The sequence below is a fragment of the Gracilinanus agilis genome, chromosome 1 (assembly GCF_016433145.1).
Source record: "Gracilinanus agilis isolate LMUSP501 chromosome 1, AgileGrace, whole genome shotgun sequence".
NCBI lineage: Eukaryota > Metazoa > Chordata > Mammalia > Didelphimorphia > Didelphidae > Gracilinanus > Gracilinanus agilis.
In genome coordinates, this window is record NC_058130.1 from 540,938,846 (window position 1) to 540,961,023 (window position 22,178).

Consider the following 22,178-nt stretch of genomic DNA (forward strand, 5'->3'; position numbering starts at 1 on the left):
AGATTGTACATGGCACACTATTGGCTGATGGAATGAAAGGCAACCAACCACAGTGCTGTGTTCTGTATCCTGGGTGCTGATTGGCTCAGTGACTGGAGGTTAATACGGGTGTGGAAAAGGTTTATAGGAGAGTGGGAAGGGTTGATAAAGCTTTAAAATATATGTAAACTATAACATCACTACTTCATAGATTTTCACCTATCGTGGGGGTCTCTGGAATGTAATTCCTGTGATAAGGGAGGGATCACTGTACTTAGGTTGATTCTTTTTTTTTTTTTAAACCCATACCCTTCTACCTTAAAATCAATACCAAGAATCATCAGTTCCAAGGCATAACACTTAGTCCTGATTCTAAGACCGAAGATAAGCAGTTTTTAAAAAAATGGAGAATAAAAACTCAAGAACTCTGATCAATGCAATGACCAACTGCAACTCCAGAGGGCTGATGACGAAAGGAGCCACCCACCTCCTGATAAGAGAGCTGATTGCCTTGGTACATAATGAGATATTTTTTGGACATGGCAACGTAAGGAACTTGTTTTGCTTGACTATGCATATTTGTTAAAAGGATTTTTGCTTTCTTTTTGAATGGGTGGTGGGAGGAAAAAAGGTAAATTTTTGTAAATTGAAAAAATACAATTAAATTTTTTTTAAAAGAAGAAACTAGGGAGCAGCTGGGTGGCTTAATGGATTGAGAACCAGGCCTAGAGATGGGAGGTCCTGGGTTCAAATCTGTCCTCAGACACTTCCTACCTGTGTGACCCTGGGTAAGTCACTTGACCCACATTGTCTGGCCCTTACAGCTCTTCTGCCTTGGAACCAATATACAGTATTGACTCCAAGACGTAAGGTCAGGGTTTAAAAAAAGAAGAAGAAATTAAAGCAACCAAAAGGTCATGTGGGTTAGGTGTTGGAGAAAAACTAACTATCTATAACATAACTAGCCTGGAAGCCCAGAAAGAAATGGCTTAAAAAATTCAACACTTCTTTGTTTCTGTGTCATTCATGCATTAATGTCCTAATAAAGCTTTAAAACTCCTATGAAAAGCTCGCTGATACCAGGCCCGGACAGACTGGGAGGAGGAGAAACATTGAGGGGGCATTCAAATTCCCCTGGGAAAAACAGGGACTTGTCTGGTGACTTTATGGTGAGACCTGGAAGAAAATCTTGAGAAAGAAGCTTTGGAGTTTCACTGCAAAAACTGTTCTGGTCTCTCCTTTACAGAAATTTCCTTAACATCTTCCTTGGAAAGAATATCTAAATTGGGAGTATGACACTGAGGTGTATAAAGAAACATGGAAACTTCCTTCAAGTACTCATGTGCTCAGCTAAATTCTCTAGGCCATGGAGACTTCACTATGTACTGCTGACACATTCCTTCTACACAAGGTCAGAGGGACCCCTGGAACTGGAAATGTGGCGCCACCTGCAGGCTCTTATTAGCCTTTCCCGTGGTATGCTCTCTGAAACTGACTTATGGGACAGCTTAGGTGGCTCAGTGGATAGAGTGCCAGGAGGACCTAGGCTTAAATCTGGCCTCAGACACTTCCTGGCTGTGTGACCCTGGGCAAGTCACTTAACACCCTAGCCCTTATGGCTCTTCTGCCTTGGAACTGATGCTTAACAACAGTTCTAAGACAGAAGGTAAGGGTTTAAAAAAGAAATCACAGAAAGAAAGAAGCTGACTGATTGGCTTCATGTGGCCATAAGCAAGCCTCTCTGGACTTCAGTTTCTTCATCTGTAAAATGGGGATAAATCTACCTGAATTACTTATCTCAAAAGGTTTTTGTGAGGAAAACACTGTAACTCTTGATATGCTTTATAAAAGAATAGTATTTACAGTTCTGTCTACACAGAGGATCAACTGCTTCAAAATTATAAAATGGATTAAGTAACCAGAAGAAAATATTCACCTTAAAAATGACAAAAAATAAAATTGAAATATATGGAAAAGAGAATACAAATAGTAGCTACAATTTCTAAAAAAGAAGGAACACCAGAACTTTGAGGAGCATCAAGTCTGGTGTAAACAAAATACACAATATAAATGTGCTATTAAAATTAACTCATCAGGACATTCATCTTAAATTAATAAGTGGGAAGAGATAGCAAGCCCTCTAGCTATTATTGATCATAACAATATTAAATTCTATGATGAATCCTTTATTCTAATAATTATCAACTGAAAACAAGAGTGAGGAGAAAATGAGAGATTTTCTAACTTATCAAAAGTCCATCCATTTTGGCCTTAGAAAATAGAGGCATACCATAATAAAAGGATGAAAATCTCAGCTTTATATTCTGCAAAATGAAAATACTATATAACTAAATAAAAAAAAATTCTAGAAGTAGGGAGGTTACTAAATAAAATTAGAGTCACTTCAATGTTTCAAGGATCTATGATGTTACCAGGCTTGTAACTCTCCAGTTTGCTGGACAAGAATAATAGTCTAGTTTGTTACAACTTTTATTTGGAGGAAAATAGTAGGCATAAAAGTACTTGAAACAAAATAAACTGAACTAATGGAAATACTTCATTATTTCAGCCTCTCCAGACTTTCTCTTTTGGTTTACATACAGGAATGACTTTAGAGAACCATATTTTTTTATATAAGATGGCATATAGTCCAACCCCCTAATTGCAAGATTTATATTAGAAAAGTCAATATCATTATATGTATCTTATTAATTAAATATGATTAAATATTCTATTCCAAAAGTATTAACTCATGTGAATTTTACTTAAATTAGACGGGGTCATATTTAATTGGGGAAATCCCTTCACCAGGGAATAAATACCTTACCATTGTATAACTCTGCTCGGCTTCCAAGTATTTCTTATACTCATGATTGAGTTTATCAAAAACAGTGGCAATCACAGGCAATGTTCCTCTGTCTGATTCACTTAACACTAGAAGAAATGCAATATTCACATACAGAAAAAAAACATTCTTTAGAATGTAAACTCTATAAACAAATAAAAATCCAATCTTTAGAGGCTAGTCACACTCATGACATATCTTAAAATTCTCCAATTCCCTCCTGGTAAATGGAGGAAATAGCTGAAATGTAACCCAAGGAGATTTCCTAAATAACATCAATTCAATCATATGCAAGGGGTGGCTTCATTGTAGATACTTGTTTTTGTAACGCAGGATTTATGCAAGACTTCTTGCATTTGCAATATTACCCTGGGCAATCCTGTCTGTTAGGAGAATGGAACTCTGGCCTGGCAGGTGCCAGTCCCAGTTCATCCAGAAGGTCTTAAAAACAGTCTTATTGCTGTTGAACTGAGTAATGGACAAGTGCTCAACATAGTCAGACATACTCAAATTTGGTTTCCCTTCCTCTCTGATTTTGGAACCAATCTGATTGGTCCCTCTTTACTACTATAAAACTGAGCAATTCTGTGGAGTCTCTTCTGTACCTACACTCCAAGACATGACAAGGTACAAAAATATGGCCCAGCACCCGAATACAAATGGTAGGTTGCAAAAACTTCAATCCCGGTATGATAAAAAATAGATTCTAATGGATGTCTTGCCAATATCTCATGCATACCATATCTGAATTTTTAAATATTTATTTAAAAATATTTTTCCATGTTTCCATGATTCATTTTCTTTCCCTCTCCTCTTCCCTTCCCTCTTCCAGAGTCAACAAGCAATTCTACTGGGTTGTACAAATGTTGTCACTTGATACATTCCTATTTCCATATTATTCATTTTTGATATAAAGCAATCTTTTAAAGCCTAAACCCCATATCACATTCCCATATAGACATGTGATAAGTGATGTCATATGTTTTGCTTTTGCATTTCTACTCCCATAGTTCTTTCTCTAAGTGTGGTTGCATTCTTTCCCATAAGTCCTTCAGGAGTGTCATGGCTTGTTGCATTGCTACTAGTAGCAAGTCCATTACATTGGATTGTTTCACAATGTTTTACTTTCTGTGTACAATGTCCTTCTGGTTCTGCTCATTTCACTCTGCATCAGTTCACTGAGGTTCTCCCAATTCATGAGGAAATCATCAATCCTTACAGCACAATAGTACAAATCTGAATTTGTCATCTTTCCCAAGTTCTCCACTCCCTAATAAGGATTTCCTATTGCCTGTAGGCCCCTTCACATTTTGGCTCTAATTTTTCTTGAAAGCCTTTTTTTTTTTTAAATAAGATTTCCCCTTCAACACTATCCAAATTGAAATATTTGCTGTTCCCCAATCTCCTCCTGGCCTCCATTCCCTGGCACTTATTTATGCTATTTTCCATGCACAGAAGAGGCTACTTCCATATCCCTGGCATTTGAAGTTCTTCTTTCTATTCAAGGCTCAACTCAGGTAGGCCTTTCCTGATTCCCCAGGACATAAATGATTTCTCTATCAAATATCATATCCCAATCTATTTGACTCTCCAATGTACTTTCATTTCTATTATAATTATTTGTACAGATGTCATATGCACACAATTAGAAACTCCTGAGGACAACAACTATGTCATTTAACACAATGCCTTGCACAAAGAAGACAGTACTATGCTTGAATCGGAAGTCTTTAAAGAAATTAGTAAACACAAACTTACTCTGTGAGCAGACAGACAAAATGACCATCTTGCAGTCCTTTCTCTGGAGAAGAAAGTCCATCAGCCTTCCTTTATCTAGCAAGAGATTTACTACAGGCTGAAGTTTTACCTGAAGAGTCCAGAGATAACCTAGATTTAAGAAGCAGTAGATTTAACAATCTGATTCAAGCCAGAACTAAATCAACAAACACATAACCAGATCTTACTGAATTTCTGTTGCAAACCCTCAAAAGAACAATGGTAACCATGAAAGAGCAATCCCAGTTATTTGGGACAATATCTACTGACTGCCAGGATTAAATTTTAGCACAGCAAACATGACCTACTTGCTTCTGAATGTTGTAAAAATTCCTAAAACTAGGTCAACCAAAATCCAACCTCAGTGATGGAAGGAAGGGTTATTCAGGACTGAATACTTCTATACTGTATACACCAGTGGTGTTTTTTCTCCAACCTGGGGCTAGGCAGCACTATTAGAGGCACAATTTCCCATCACATATTGAATATTTTCCAGGAGGGCCTGAAGAGCTGAAAGAGTCATTATTATTAAACCCAGAGAATACGTTTTAGTATCTCTTCTACTTCTATTATTCTAACAAGGTAGTTCTGTAAAAATATCACTGAGATTTCACAGTGAAATAAACAAATTGATCTGGACGTTTCTGAAAATCTTATCCATACATAATGCACATTATCTTACTGACTTCTTAAATTTACACACTTAATAGAGGATAATTGTGCCTTCTGACTTACCCTGACTTGCACTGATGATGATGTCTGGCTGAAAGACGATCCAAGATGATGAATCTGAATGTTAAGAGAAGTTCCAAAAAATAAAGGAATACACACTCCTTTTTAAACCCCCTCTCCAGTGGTGGTGGGCTGGACCCTGATGGACCCATCCCTATCATCTGGAGGCTCACAAATTTTAGATAAGGAGGAAATGAATTACCAGAACCCTTGAGTAAAAGGGAAAATCACCAGGCCTTACTATCTGCCCTGTACCTGCATCCTAAGATCTTCTGGGCTACCTTATTATTTACACATACTCCAGGATCCCCGACACCACTATCTGATCTACTAATATACCTTAAGAAGACCTAGGTAAATCAACTAATTAAATAAAATTTAATAAAAAAAAAAAGACCTAGGCTTTTCTCCCATCTTCCTCTGGCCATGGCTAGCAGCAAAACCCTCTTATATGTGTTGTCTCTTCCATTTAGAATAGAAGCTCCTTGAGGCAAAGGCTATTCTGATTTTCTATCTATGTACATTCCTTGGTACATGGTAAACACTTAGATAAATGCTTTTTATTCATTTAACAACTATCACACATCTACCCCTTATGTATATTTTAAAATGGGCCCCCACCCAAATGCTGAAGAGAGCTAAGAGAACTCCTTACCTTGTGATGACAGCTTTTTAGAAAATGGCAGTTTTACAAAGATTCATATCATTTTGGGAGGTTACATGTTGCTAAGAATCCAGGAGATAAAGCAAAGAGATAAAAAGATACACACACACACACACACACACACACACACACACACACACACTCTTCACTTCCACCGTCATTTGTCAGCCACTCTTTTCAAAGGATACAAAGTTTACAGGGAACAGGAGATTGGCTGGTCACAGAAGCAGGACCTGTATTTTTGAAAGAAAAAATATAGAAAACCTGAAAACATGGTTCCTAACTACACAATTCTACTTACCTAAGACTAAAGACATATAAACAGAACAGAGCCAACTAGGGATGGATTAAGGCCTATCCATCTCTACCATTACAGAATCAACTCAAACCGACTGTGGTGTTTACTATATATGAAGACTAACACATTTATATGTTCTACAAAACATGTAGAAGGGTTAAGAAAGAGGAATACACTGGGAAAAGAGAGAAGGGAAGAAAATTAGGGGTAAATTATCTCAAATGAGGAGGCACTTAAGAATTGATACAGTGGAAAGGAAGATGGGGATGGGAGAATATAATTCAGAAATTCAGAACTGGTGAAAAGCAGGAATAACACCCACACACAGTTAGCTTTAGAAACCCTCGGACCTTATAGGAAAGCAAGAAGAAAAGGGAATAAGGGGGGAGGAGGGAAGGAGAGGGGTGAGCTCCAGGAGGCAGTAATCAGAAACAAAACTATTTGTGGATGGCGGAAAGGAGAGGAAGAGAAGGCCTGAACCAAAAAGCTAGATTGGCATCATTTGTCATGCCTTTTTTTCCTACAGTTGAGTCAAATATCAAAGAACCCAAAGCACCAGTTTCACTGCTCATAAGACATTAACATAAATTTCTGTGAACTAGAAAAGCCAGTTCCTCAAAGTATAATTTTTTTTAATTTTCAGGTCCAACTGTGCAATCAAGCTTTTTGATGTTATCCAAAGATGTCATCAATTAGCTAAGATAACTGATGTTCTAGAAAACCAAGAAGCTATGGGCAGCCCTGTCAGCTACACTGAAGAAAGCAGACAGCTTGACCCTATGAAGATTTGACCCTAAGATCTCAGAGCTAGTAAAAGAAATCTTTAAGACCTACCAAGTCTGATCCCTTCCCTGATGCAGGGATCCCCTCTATGATATCTTTGAAAACAGACTCAGTGTGGGTACTCCAGTGATGAGGACTCTGTCCCATTGGTGGATAGCTCAAATTATCAGAAAGTTATTTCTTATGCTGAGATGAAATCTGCTTGCAGAAGGGAGAAATATAATCCTAAAGAGTAGTATTCACAGAAAGAGTAATAAGCCTAATCCTTCCACATGTCAGTTCTTTGAATATTTGAAGAAAGTTGTCCTGCTTCTAATTCCAAAGGACTCATGATGGAAAATACTCCCCATCTCCAGAGAGAGAGCAATGATAAACTCTGACTACAAATTAAAGCAATTTTTTTCTACCTTTTAAATTTTTCTTTGGGTTCTCTGTGTTTTCTTTTACAATATGGCTAATATGGAATATTATATTAAATAATTGATATATTGCTTGCCTTCTCAATGGATGGGGGAGGTAGAGACTTTGGAACTCTAATTTTTAAAAAACAATGTTAAAAAGATGTTCAATGTAATTGAGAAATATTTAACATAATTTTTTTAATTATTAAAAAAAGAAAAAGAAAAGAAACAAAGTGTCTCTAGTTCCCTCTTCTTCAAATAAAAAGCCTAATTTTCCCTCCCATGGTTCTTCATGTAAAATGGTTTCAGGTCCCTTCACCGTCCAGGCTTTGACAAGTTTCTCTTACAAAACAGCACTAAAAAATGAACAGTGTTTGAGATTGGGGATAAATGACCCAAGTATAATAGGACTGTCACCTGGTTCATTCTAGACACTATCCTTTGGTAAACACAGAACTATTGCTTTTGAAGGATAAAAATAACCTCTCATACAAATCCTATAAGAAGCTGACAATGTACATATATCTGTCATGATCTTGAACAGGTACCACAAGGGGACAGGGTGAACCTATAACACCTGCTACTGTACAACTATACACAACCTTTAGTGAAATTGGAACTGCTTCTCTATAGGATTTAAATGGTTCTACCTGCCATAGGAATCTGATAGGGCTGTATTGATCGAGCTGGAAGTACAGGATGATGGAGAGTAATTGTGCCATCAAATTCTCCTCGAAGCTTGATGTCAAATATTACAGATGTCTAAAATGGGAAGGGGAAAAAAAGAAGATTCTTGATACCAAAATAGATAATCACTGAAAGCTGCCTGTATTCCTCTACCACATCTAGACACACTTGGATAGATACTATTATAATTAGGCTTATCAATAGATCATCAATATGAGTATAAGCATCCTAACCTCAGATAAAGTAGGCTCTTTTTGATTTAAGAATTAGCTACAATATCATGAGCCAGAAAATAGAGCTGTCTTCTAGATTCCAAGGTCTTCATTTTAATTATTCAGTATTCTCATTAATAATATATATCTTGCATTTATACATGTCCCCCTCTGCAGACTTCAATGCATTTTATGTATATAATTCACAGCATGTTAGCAAGGATTACTATAAGTTAGTATTATTGTCCACATTTTCAAAATGAGAAAGGGGAAAAGATAAATGGCTTGCTTAAAGCCTCCAAATTAGTCAATGACCAAAGAGGACTTAGTGCTCACAATCAGTGCAGCTTCATAATCATTATTACCTACAGATGTGTGTACTCAACCTGAAGAGGTATCTTCATAAGGATATAGTTAATAGTTCAGAAATCTAGTGCTCCCATGAGATTATAATGGCCTTCATCATTTTAACAGTAGCTAGCATTTAACCTGGCTGGGCATTAACGTTTGCAAAGCACTTTACATGTATAATCTCATTTAATCCCTACAACCACCTTGGGAGATCAGTTACGTAAAATGAGGATTTTATAGATGTGGGAAATGACACAGATAGCAAGTAAGTGTTCTGCCCAGTGCCATATAACTAGAAACTGATGCGGAATCTGAATTCAGGTCTTCCTGTTTCCAAGTCCAGCACTCTATCCACTGTGCCATGTAGCCACTCACATGATGATCTAGGCCCATGACGGCGAACCTATGGCACAGATGCCAAAAAGGGCACACAGAGCCCTCTCTGTGGGCACACCTGCAGTCGCCCTGCCAGGGTTCCTTACTAAAAAGCCAGAGGTACTCAGGGTGAAGCTGATCCCCTCCCCCTCTCCATGCACCTGAGGTTATTCCTCACTTTCCTCGCCCCTCTGCCCAGCAGTCAATGGAAGCACTTCCTCCCTCTCCTGTCTGGGGTAAGCTGCTGGGCGGGGGAGAGGGGCTCACATGCCACATGAGGGGGCAGTGCAGACGGCAGCCTATGGTGAAGCTGATTCCTATGGTGGGGTGGGAGAGCAGCTAGGTTGGCAGGAAGCAAAGCTCATAGCATAACACATAGCTGAAGGGGAGCAGAGTACTGGGGGCACTCCCTTCCCTTTCCCCTCTCCACATGCAACTCTTATCACCCACCCCTCTGCCTTGCAGTCCAATGGGAGCACTTCCTCTTTCCCCTCTCTGGGGTGGGGTGGAGGGGCAAGGTGGGAGGGTGGGCCTTGGCACTATGTCTCTAAAAGATTCACCATCATTTATCTAGACTAACTAAACCAAACCAAATAAAAAGTTCATGCATATCATTTCATGAAATAGTTACTGTTTCCTTCTGCTCCATAGAAGGAAAAATCAAATCACATTCATCCTAAATTCACATCTGTAAGGTCAATATTTTTAAATAAAGATAATTTTAAAGCACTTAAGCAAAAGAACTTTTTTTTTTAATGGGGACAATTTACTCACCACAAATGTTCAAATCTTTTTTTTTAAACCTTTTTTGCCTTAGAATCAATAATCTGTATTGGTTCCAATGGAGAAGAGCGGTAAGGGCCAGGTAATGGGGGTTAAATGACTTGCTCAGTCATACAGCTAGGAAGTGTCTGAGGCCAGATCTGAACCCACAACTTCCCATCACCAGGTTTGGTTCTCTATCTCCTGAGCCACCTAAGCTGCCCTCAATCTTTATTAAGCACAAATGATCCACCACCAGCTATTGGGAGCCCAAGTTAATTTCAAGTCTTCAAGGCATCCACATCATACCTCAGTATCCTGATGATGAACCACAACCAGGTTATCGACCACATTCAGTGCAAACTTTCCTGTTCTATTCAACTTTAATATGTGAGTCTTTTTACAGACACCTTCTCTATGGAACAACAGAAAGATGAAGAATTAGATCCAACAGACTCTTTTCTCCCCAGAGTTTAAAAACAAAGTAGAGAGGAGGACAGGAGGAATGGGCCCCTCACCTTGGCAGGTGATACAGCACAACCTCTGCACCAGTGCTGTTTGAAGTCCGGGAATGATGCCTCAGGAAAAGCACATGGAGTTGCCCGTAACTGATTAGGAAGAAGGAGACAAATATTTCAAACATTTCTTGAGATTATTGAGTTTTTGGTACAATAAGAACTTGGAGAAAAAAACAAAAGAGAAATCAACTAAGTGACAAATGTTTTCCAAATATAAGTAGGGACTTTATACAAGAGAGAATAGTTTTCTTATATGACAGATAAGTGAACTTAGCTTACTTTCTGATTCATGAAAATTAAGCATGACATTTAGACTCAGAAAAACAGCAGATATTTTTATTTTTATGATGAAAAGAACAATTATCCCATCTCCTTAGAAATCTTAAAAAAATTCCCCAACACTAGCAAAAGGTTTTGAAAAGATAATTGCATTTTCCATATTTCTAAAAAACAAGTGGCATTTATAAAAGAATGAGGGAATCACAAGATGATTATTACTGCTAATCATCACAAAATGTCAAAGACCTGTGATTTCCTCAGTGTGTGTGCTTCTTTGCCCCTCTTCAACTCAAAAGATGATCTCCAAGAACTTCTATGGCCAAAAACAGTGATCATCTTTTGGCTAACTTGAGGAGAAGACTCTCTGCACACAGAGATCAATCCTCAGACAAGAGACGCAGACATCTATCCCTGTTCAAGTTTAATAGAACATGCCATGGCCTTCCAGAACACAGGGTCACTTCCATGACATCATAAGACTTTTGTGGAGCTCACATTTAAGTCCTTTATTAAATCCAAGGCAGGTTCTCTAACACCCAAGTCCTATACTCTTTCTAATATGCCAGGGTGATACAGCATAGATTTCATCATTCATTATACTCTGAAGTATGAAAAGTACTTTACAGACATCTTTTCAACTGATCCTCACAACAACCCTGTGAGGTAGGTAGTGAAAGTATTATTATATCCCCATTTTGGAGAGGAAGAAACTGAGACTCGATGAGGTCCAATGGCAGCCATGGCTGCACAGCTGGCAAGTGTCTTCCTGAGCATGCTACCCTCAGAAACTAGTTATGGGGCAGGGCTGGAATCTGAAAATGATTTGAGTGCTCTGCACCCAGGGGATATTTCTTCCAAAATTTAAATCACCAGAAACAATTGTAAAAAGGAATTCTCATCAGACAAACATACATTGTAGCCATTGCAATATCTCTTTCAGAAAGGCTGAGTTTAGTTGACTTAGGTGCTGCTGGCAATTCAATTTCAAACTTGGATAGCTTCGACATAGTTCCAGCCTATTTTAGAAAAACACAAATAATTTTTAGAAAAGTTTTTTTTAAACCTCCTATATCTTAACACTCTTACTGTAAGATTTTCAAGGGCAGATAATTGATTGTGTCTTCCACTTACTTCCCTATGGTATCTGCTACAGTGCTGTGCTCACAGCAGAACGTAAATAACTACATGAGAGCTTTCCTGGAAACCACAGCTGGAATAATGGCCCCAGAGGCACAAAGTCAGACTGCTGTCACACTATAAACACCCTTGGAGGCAAAGCGCTTCAGGATTATGTTGTCATGATTTGGGGATAGGAAGGAATCAGAACTTTTTTTTTTCCAACTAAAACAATGCCATGCTTACTCGGAAATAAAAAGGTTGGAGAACATTTCCAAGGACAGTGGTAGACAGCAAAATGACTGAACTCTCAGGACAATACATGTACCAATTTACATTGATATTCTGACTTTTCAGGAGTTTCAAGCTTCGTTTCTCTGGTAAGACCTGAAACAAAATTCAAGGATTAAAGTTATCCTTAAAGAATGATAAAATATTAGAAGACTGATTTAAAAGACTGGCAAAGAACAGGAAGTTAAACATTCAGCTTATAGAAGACTAATAAAAGTCTGTCTATAACACTTTATAATTATAAAAGGGCTTCTCTCTCTCTCTCTCTCTCTCTCTCTCTCTCTCTCTCTCTCCCCTTTCCTCCACCTCCCTCTCTTTGTCTGTCTCTCTATCTCATGTCTTTCTCTCTCCCTCCCTCTCTGTCTCTCTCTGTCTCATCTCTCCCTCCCTCCCTTTCTCTGTCTCTTTATCTTATCTCTGTCTCTGTCTCCCTCCCTGTCTCTCTCCATCCTTACCTAGCCCCTTCCCCCCCATAGAAGTAGACATAAATATATTTGTTTATCTACACATTTCATATACATTATCTTAGTAAATCTTCACAACAATGCATGAGGTATATTATGTAAACCTGATTCCCCCAACATAGGTATGGGGGAAACTGGCTTAAGAGATTAAGTGATTTGCTTAATAACATGCAATTAAGAAATGTTGAACCAGGATTGAAACAAAAGCTTCTGACTCCTAATCTACGTATATCAAAACTATACCATAATATACACATAAGTTAAAAAATAATAATATTCCTTTCCTTCCTGAAGTTGCTGGTAGTATAGTAGAGTCAGGAAGACCTGAGATCTAATCTGATTTCAGACACTTCCCAGATACTTGTCTTAGTTTCCTCAACTGTAAAATGGGTTTAATTAGGATTATGAGGATCAAATGAGATAATATTAGTAAAAAGCACTTAGTATAGTGCCTGGCCCACAATAGATGCTACATAAATGCTCATTTTTTTCCTCTCCATCTAATAGTCAGTCCTATCTAAGACAAGACTTTGAAAATAATAAGTGGAGCAGCTAGGTGGTTCAATACATTGAGAGCTAGGCCTAGAGGCGGAAGAAACAGGGTTCAAATCTGGCCTCAGACACTTTCTAGCTGTGTGACCCCCAAGCAAGGTACTTAACTCCCATCACCTAGCCCAATGCTGGCAAACCACCCTCCACCCTGCCCCAGTTCATTACTAGAAAGGCAGAGGGACTTGGGTGGAGCTACCTCCTCCCTCTTTCCTCCATGTCTGATGACATTTTTTCACATCCCCTGCCCCTCTGCCCAGCAACCAATGGGAGAGCACAGGGGGTCAGGTAGGCAGTTCACAGATGGCAGAGCTGGAGGGGAGCAAAGTGTTTGGGCCACTTCGCTGAGGACATTCCTTGCTTCACCCACCAGTCCAATGGCAGCACTCCCCTGTGTAGAATGGGGGGAGGGGGGAGGGGAGGACACGCTTGGCACTCAGTGGGGGAGGGGCATGGCACATGGTCTCTAAAAGGTTCACCATCACTGACTTAGCCCTTGCCTTTCTATAGGAGAATTGTTACTAGGACAGAAAGTAAGCCTCTAAAAAAACAAAACAAAAACAAAAAACAAAAACAGAAAAAAATTAAATGATTAGATAACTGAGCTTTCCTAGTTGTGTGACCCTGGGCAAAGCACTTAACCCTGTTCCCCTAGCCCTTACTGATCTTCCACCTTGGAAGTGATACTAAGTATCAATTCTAAGACAGACAGACAGACAGACAGACAGACAGACAGACACACACACACACACACACACACAAAGTAAACACTGATAAATTTATGAAGATCTCAATTGACCCCTCTTTAGAGTTGAAAAGTACACAAGTACTATAACCTGCACACATGTTTAAAAAAAATTTTTCGGTGTATTGATTAGTTATTCTGGTATTCTTCCTCTTCTATTTTTGGCATTGAAAAGAATATTTGTTCCATTGGATGGCTCCCAAGGAAGGGGAAGGATATTAAGGGAAATTGTGCTATAATGATTTTAAAATCAAATTTTTTAAATATAAAATATGAGGGGAAAAAACAAATCAATAAAAACTCATTTAGAATGCCCAGCATTAGAAATACTTAAGACATATTCAATTTGAATTTTAAATTAAGCAACAGACTTATTGCTAACATTGTATTTTTGCAATCTTATCATATCCATTATTCAGTTTAACAAAGTTGCTTCACTGGCAGTCATTATTACCTGATAAAATTCAATTCCTTGATCTGTTATGAAGACTATTTCAGTAGAACTGGTCCAGCAGAATCCTAGTATGTTGGCATTCTTCATCTTAATAAAATTACAGATTTAAAATTTAAATATTAAAAAAAGATTTTAAAAATGAAAATACATTCCAGTCTAATGCTTTCCATAGAATACAACTATTAAGCCTAGAAATTAATTTACAATCTGAATCGAAGACTCAAATTGAACACTATATAGTTTATCAGTGGCCCTTTAGTAAAGTAGTACTATGTCATAAATATATATTGAATTTACTAGTTATTGTCACTTATTATTTATAATAAAATCTTTTCTTTCATTCAGAATCAAAGTCTTAGATTCTTCAATGATGACAGTGGATAGGTCTAAGTTTTGGATAATGCCTAAGCAGAGTATGGTAACCCTGACTTCTAAATGAGATGTCATTGCCTCTTTACCTAAGCTCCAGAGCAATGAGGTCAAACTCAGAAAGGGATCTCTGTGTGTCACATATAACCTTTGTTGTAAAATATAATATTGACTATGTTTTATTGAGCTTTTATTTATTTTGATAAATATTTCCCAATTACATTTTAATCTAGTTCAAGCTATACTCATAAGTGTGGAGGACCTCATGTTTGACACTTCTGTTTTATAAGAAACTACAAGGAAGTCTCCTATTACTATATTTGTGGTCAGAATGGAACTCAATATTTCAACAATTACTAACCTTCTATGTACAAGGTACTTTGCTAGGCACTGAGGATACCAAAGACATACAAGTTTTTGCTTTTGCAAAACTTATATTTTAACCCACTTCTCCCTTCTGCTCCTTCTGATTTTCATATTTTTGTTGACTGTGTCCAAGTTAATCTGGCTCAAAACTTGGGTTTCATCCTTTATTCTTTCCTTGCTACCTTCAGACCATCATCTGTCTCTTCATCTCCCCTCCTTCAACTATCCCAGCTGCCAGGTTAGGCTAGATCAAATCCATTCCATCTCTCAAATATGCTTATATCATTATGTTTCTAGCCCATCTCTTTCTCAGCAACAATCTATCCTACATACCTCTGCCAGGTTAATTTCTCTAATGCTCAAATCTCAGCTAACACGGCACTGTGCTGTGGACAGATTTTCAGTGACTCTGTGGTTAACAGAAAAAAGGCCAAATCCTCTACTTTGGCATTTAAGGTCCTATAGCCTTAGGTTTATATCTCACCATTTCCCTTTATATACTCAACAGTAGATTGTGATAGATTGTGAAAATAGGATTAACACTCCCTTTGTCTACTTTTAGCTAAACAAATCAAGAACTTGAAGTGCCCCTACTTGACACTAGGTAAGAGAGGTCACAAGTCACTTACTAGAGTAAGCTCACACCTCCAAAGGTCACTGTTATCCCCTCCCCCTTGGGTAGTGCTCAGCAAATTAAAAGACTTCGATAGGCTCCCTTAAAGTGGAGGAGCAACAGGAAGTAACATTGAGAAAACTGCTTTAAAAGGCCAGCTCAAGGATCCATTCACTCTGCAAGTTGGTGAGCCGGACTGGAGGGGGAGACTTTTTCCCTGGATCCTGAGTCAGTTTGCTGGGTGAGTAGCTGGCCTTCCTTTCCTGGCTTCTGGAGAGAATGGTTCTGAAGAGGCCTTCCTTTCCTGGCTTTTGGAGAGATTGGTTCCCGAGATTCCTGTCTTGGTGTTGGATGAGGTTGTGTTGGTGAAACCCCAGCTGAAGACACCACCAGGACTTCTGGCTGGGGATTACCGGGAAATCCATGTGGAGACAGAGACTTGGAGAAGCCCTGCTGGAGCTCAGCCTGGCTTCTCAGGAGAAGGGTTGTAGGCTTATTGGAATCTGTCTCTTTATCTACATTTTTCCAATTTCACTCTTTCTACCCCTTTGTAAATAAAGCTGCTAAAAGTCATTTTGACTTAAACTGTAATATTTTTAAATCAGCAACCACAATATTACTTTAGAACTTTCATATTAGCATAAAAACCTAAACTCTTAAAAGATTAAATGTCATGTTCTCTGAAGCAAATTAAAATGTGATTGGGAAATGTTTAACAAAATGCTAGAATTACAATATAATATAAATAATGACAGTTTGTGGTTTTCTAAGTCAATATGTGGCAGTGGGCATCTGTTTCTATTTGAATTTGACACTTACAACTCTATAGTTCACCAAAACTCACCAGAATGTCCTGACTCTTCTCAATATCAGTTTATTCCATTATCTCATGCTGGAAAACCCTCCCCTCACTCATTGTTATCAACCTCTTTCTACCCCCCACTAACTTGTAACTTATTAACTTGAAGAACCAAACCCCAGAACTCCAAAACCCAAGGTAGATGCCACTTTCCCTTGAAGCCTTCCATGATGCCAATCCAGCAAGGAGTCATCTCTCTCCCTCCAAATTCTCAAAGTACTTTATATCTGTCTTCCTTCAATTCTCAAAGTATCTTTGTATCTCTGTTCCACAGTTCTCTTCTATTCTGTATTAGCTGTATGCATACCTATCTTCTTTCCTGTAAGCTCTGTATCTTGCATCCACTGAAAGCAGTAGACAGAGTACTGGGTTGAGATAATAGTTTTAAAGTGCCTAATACCTACTAAGCATGAGATAATTATTAGCTTTAATATTGCTATTGTGTTGTTATTTAAGCAGAGGCCCTAGTCATTCATCTAATTATTCCGCAAAGCATTTTTCAAGTGTGCACTATGTGTTGGGCACTATTAGACTCAGCTCAAGGGCTACCTCATTGGAGAGGCCAAATTTTCTGATTCCCCCAGTTGGTAGTATTCCTCTCATTATTTGCAAATATTTTTGTATATCCTATATCATTGAAGGGTATACCTAAATCATTAAAATCACAGATCCAGTTGAATATTATGAGTATCCTTTATTGACTTATTGGTGAAAATGCTGCATCTCTCCAAAATAATGTCAATTCCTGGAGGACAAAGACTCTTTTTACTTTTGTACTTGCATCCTCAGTGCTTAGCACAGTGCCTAACAAATAGTGAATGCTTATAAATGTTTTTTGCTTGAGTACACAGCTAAAATTTTGAAAAATAAGATATTACATTTTTTTAAATCCTTACCTTCCACATTAGAATCAATACTGTATATTGCTTCCAAGGCAGAAGAAGAGTATTAGGTTAGGGCTAGGTAATGGGTGACTTGCCAAGGGTCACACAGAGAGGAAGTATCTGAGGCTAGATTTCAACATAGGACCTCCTGTCTCTAGCCCTGGCTCTTAATCCACTGAGCTACCCAGCTGCCCCTGATATTATATTTTTTAACTAAGTTTAATCTTGTTAGATTGGACCTACTCTTCTAGACTTGGATGGTCTTTACAGTCAAGGGTTCTTAACCTATGTTCCTTGGGGGGAGGTTGTTTTTATTTTTAATATTTTGATAACTACATTTCAACAGTGTTGGATTCCTTTGTAATCCTATGTATTTTATTTTTATACATTTAAAACATTATTCTGAGAAGGGGTCGATAGGCTTCCCCAGAAGGTCACAGACATTCACAACACAAAAAGAATTAGGAAACCCTCTTCTATAATGTTTATTCTATTACACAATACATATTAACTATGCTTTCTGTGTTATCATCCACAAATTGGATAAGCAGTCTATTTCTTCACTCAAGCTGATTTAAAAAAAAAAAGTAGGTCTGGTGACAAAGCCTCTTGCATCCTTCTAGAAATAATAACTCATACTCTTTAGAAACACACTTATCTCGTTATGAATTTTTCTTAAATGTATGATCACCTAACAAATAATTCTCCATCTTATTCATAGAATCTCATAAAAGACTTTGTCAAATGTTTTGCTAAAATATTTACTCTTTCAATGGCATTTCCTCAATCTACTAGTCTAGCAATTCATTAAAAGGAAATTAAGTTAATAGTCAAAATCAGATTGGGATAAAGGAGGGGCCACAGGATCAATATGGTTAAGTGATTCTATTCTTCTTCTTCTTCTTGAAGGCTCTTGGTTCTTTATAGAGGATCTTGGCTGAGGAGATTCACTCACTTAGTAAATCTCCCTCCTTGTGGATCAGTCCACTCTGTCTTTGATTGATTGAACTTTATTGGGTTTAACTCTCTCAGAAATTAATTCCAGGCACATGCCTGACTACCACTGCTGGTTAAGAATTCTACAACTTTACTATTGCTTAAACTGGCTACTGGCAAATGAAGCTGAATTAGGAACAAAAAATAGAGGTAAGAAGGAAAAAAGTAAAGTAAAAAGTTCATTTCTAGGCAAATTAATTAGAATGCAAGAGTACACACATGGGCGAAAATAACTTCCTAAAAGTTCTGGCTGATTCTGATAGAAAGAACATTTTACCATGGATTAGATAAAGGTAGAATCAAGGAATTGTCATGTCCAAGGCTACCAAATTGAAAACACATGCTCGTACCTTGCATTCTTGTGTGTATTCCAGCTGAGGACAATCAGGGATAAAGTTCAAAAAATCCTAAAAAGAGAAAAAAATGCAGTGTTAATTCTCTGAAATAGGATCTTGGAAGTCATTAGCAGTAAGACTGAGGTCAGAGGTGTTCATACTATCTTAATGTAGAAAAAAATGATATGATTTGCCCAAGGTCCCAAAAAGCAGTATATGAACCCAAGTCCTCTGATACCAAGTGAGTGATTTTCTCACTATACAATGTGGCTTTGGCACACATTGTATACATTAAATGTTTGCTGAATTGAATTATGGCTTAAGATTATGATAGAATTTTGAAAAAAACACAGATCCACTCTTTCTTTAACTCTTACCTTCCATCTTAGAATCAATACTGTGTATTGGTTCCACAGCAGAAAAGCAGTAAGGGCTAGGCAATGGAGGTTAAGTGACTTGCCCAGGGTCACAGAGCTAAGAAGCCAAATTTGGACCCATTCCTTCTAGGTCTGGCTCTCTATCCATTGAGCTATCTACCTGTCCTTACAGGTAACATTTAAGAGAAAAATAAAATAACTTTTAAATTGTATTTATCCCATGCCAGGGTCCATCAAAACCTACCCTGTCTGACATGGTCACTGGGGGGATCTTGAGGAAGTGCATGACAGCCTCGGGAAGGATGGCAACCCCTCACTCAGATACCCCGTGTGACTCTTCTCTTACTAACACTCCTTATTATTGGAATTATTGTGATCAATATCCCTACTCGGCCCCAGGGAAAATCAGAAGAACAGTAAAGGCTGTTACTAGAACCCTCACAGATCCCCTACAGACTCCTAGGAAATTCCCACCTTTACATGCAGTAATACAGAAATTCACCTAAAAGTCACTTTATAACAAACCAGTAAATAGTGAGTAAATGTTTAAGATTTTAAACTCCAACAAACTGCACCTGGATTTTCCACTCCTATACAAAGAAGCTTATGTAATGAGAAACCAGAAACAATAAGCTCCCCCCGCCCCCCCAATCTTTCATCATACAACAGATGAAAAATGGAGAAATTGTCTTCAAAGGCCAGTACCTCCTGGAACTGTGCTCTCCACCCCATAGCCAAGGAAAAAAGCAAACATACCTTTGAGAGATGTTGGGGGTTGCTGAGGAGTGAAAAGTTGTTAGCAACAAAGTTAAAGTATGACTTAATACATTGTCTCTAAGAAAAGATGTATGATGAGAATGAATTTCCATGCCAACATTATGTGTGATCTCAAAGCATATAAATTAAACCTTACTCAAGGCAGAGCACAGCAGTATTCATGATGCCTGCCTGGTTGAAATTCAGACTGTCTCTCATTTGTCTTAACGCGCCTACGCTGTCCCACCTCCTCGAGATCCTGAATCTGTGGGAGCTACACTCCCGAAATCCCATAATATTCTAAAGCATTTACATTTATATTAATAGGAAATGATTAATAAATTATTAACCTTTGCTATGTTAGAATTGTAAGAAACATCTTTATTTCCACTTTGAAAAAACTACCACACATATAATTAATATATGGATTCTATTCAATTCAGATAACTTATATGTGAAAAAGATAATATAGGAAATTATATTCCTAAATATCCAATTAAACAAAAAGCATCAATACAATTATCCAATGGTTATTTAGAATAACCTGATTTTGAAAAGTAGTTTCTTTTGGTTGATTTTTTAAAAAACCCTTCCCTTCTGCCTAAGAATCAATACTGTGTGTTGGTTACAAGGCAGAAGAACACTGAGGGCTAGGCAATGGGGGTTAAGTGACTTGCCCAGGATCACAAAACTACGAAGTGTCTGAAGCCAGATTTGACCCAGTCTTCCCATTTCTAGGCCTGGCTCTCAATCAACTGAGCCATATAGCTTCCCACCTACCTGCCCAGTTGATTTTTAATACAAGAAGTAGTATTGTCTATAATCAGCAAATTGAATGAATTGATATTTATAAATCAAGGGAAAGTTCTTCCTGTTATTCCAAATTATGAGTTTTTACACCATTAAGGGGATGCCATTAGGTACCCTTAACTTTGGGTTTCCTATCCTAGTTAAGAGTCAGGGAGGAAGGAATGTTAAAGTAAGTCACTCATATAAACCAATTAAAAAAAAAAAGATCACATGTGACACTTGTCCTGATTATTTGCTAGTAACATAACATGCGTGAGGTCCACATTTCTAAAAAATAATGACTAGAAGTCACAAAATTAGAAATTCTTTAAGCCAGAGGTTTCTGTTTAACCAAATGCCTCTCTGATCTCCAAAAGATTCACAGGATGCAAAATCATGCAACATAAGCATATTAGATGATATCAAAAAGATATGGGTTCCCTCAACATTTGATTTTTACAATTCATCCTCTTCTAAAATTTCACCAACACATTTTACTTCATAGAAGATTCAAGAAGAATTCTTACCACAGTCTTAGAGGTTCTCTGAACAGCCAATATTTTATTTCCCAAGGAAAACTTGATACATTTCACTTCCCCTTTGTCTTCCATTCTTTAAAAGGAAAGAGTACAGATGACTTCAGTAGAAGCAGAGAATACTTGAGATTATTATTGTTCCAGAAGACATAAAAGATATTCAGGAAGAATAGTGTTTTAATTTTAAATTAAAATTATGTTTAGGATAACCACCAGATTTACAGTAGGGCCATTTTTCAAGCAAATTAATTGGCAATAATATTTTAAAATATTCAATTATAGAATATGAATAATTAAAGGGATAGAAAAATAAACCAATGCAAAATCAGAGAAACAATGCCTAGAAGCAAAAAGTCCAGTATTCATTAAAGTCCCAAATACAAACTCTTATGAGCTTGTATATACTTGTACATAAACTTGTATATTACAAGAACTGACGGGAAAACTGAAAAGCAACTTCACAGATATGAAGGCTGGACCATTTACAAGACATACCACAGTAGGCTCCAAATTGATAAAGAACCTAAATATAAAAAAGTCACATTATTTTAAAAAAAATTATGAGAAATTAAGATGGTACTTCTCTAAGAACTATGGTTGAGTGAATTTTGATTAAATAAAATCAGAACTTGTATGTTAAAATCAATGCAGCTAAGATGGAAATGAAGCTGCCTTAGGGGAGCAAATCTATGCAACAAGTGCCAATAAAAGTTTAATAACCCATGTATATATAAGGAATTGTCACAAATCTATTAAATTAAGAGGAATTCCCCAATAGATAAATGGTCAAAGGATTTGAACACAGAGTTTTCAAAAGAAGAAATAAACATTATCAATAACCACAGGAAGAAATGTTTCAAATCACTAAAAAGCAAATGTAAATTGAAATGACTTTGAGGTTTTACTTCTTGCTTCTCAAATTGACCCAGGAGATACAAGGTGGAATTAGTCAATGTCAGGAGGATTATGAGATGGCTGGCACACTAGCACACTGTTGGTGGATCTATGAATTGGTCT

General features: G+C 37.5%; 1 protein-coding gene across 1 annotated transcript in view; it reads right to left on the reverse strand.

Moving 5' to 3' along the window:
* Window positions 1-22,178, reverse strand: part of RMC1 (regulator of MON1-CCZ1) — a 39,177-nt gene that overhangs the window by 5,872 nt on the left and 11,127 nt on the right. Inside the window, exons 3-14 of the mRNA XM_044666567.1 lie at window positions 21,153-21,237; window positions 18,719-18,775; window positions 14,282-14,368; window positions 12,025-12,165; window positions 11,575-11,678; window positions 10,384-10,473; window positions 10,175-10,280; window positions 8,129-8,240; window positions 6,185-6,229; window positions 5,336-5,389; window positions 4,583-4,711; window positions 2,807-2,913 (exon numbers count right to left, since the gene is read on the reverse strand). Coding sequence (XP_044522502.1) covers window positions 2,807-2,913; window positions 4,583-4,711; window positions 5,336-5,389; window positions 6,185-6,229; window positions 8,129-8,240; window positions 10,175-10,280; window positions 10,384-10,473; window positions 11,575-11,678; window positions 12,025-12,165; window positions 14,282-14,368; window positions 18,719-18,775; window positions 21,153-21,237 — 1,117 coding nt within the window. The remainder of the gene's footprint in view (window positions 1-2,806; window positions 2,914-4,582; window positions 4,712-5,335; window positions 5,390-6,184; window positions 6,230-8,128; window positions 8,241-10,174; window positions 10,281-10,383; window positions 10,474-11,574; window positions 11,679-12,024; window positions 12,166-14,281; window positions 14,369-18,718; window positions 18,776-21,152; window positions 21,238-22,178) is intronic.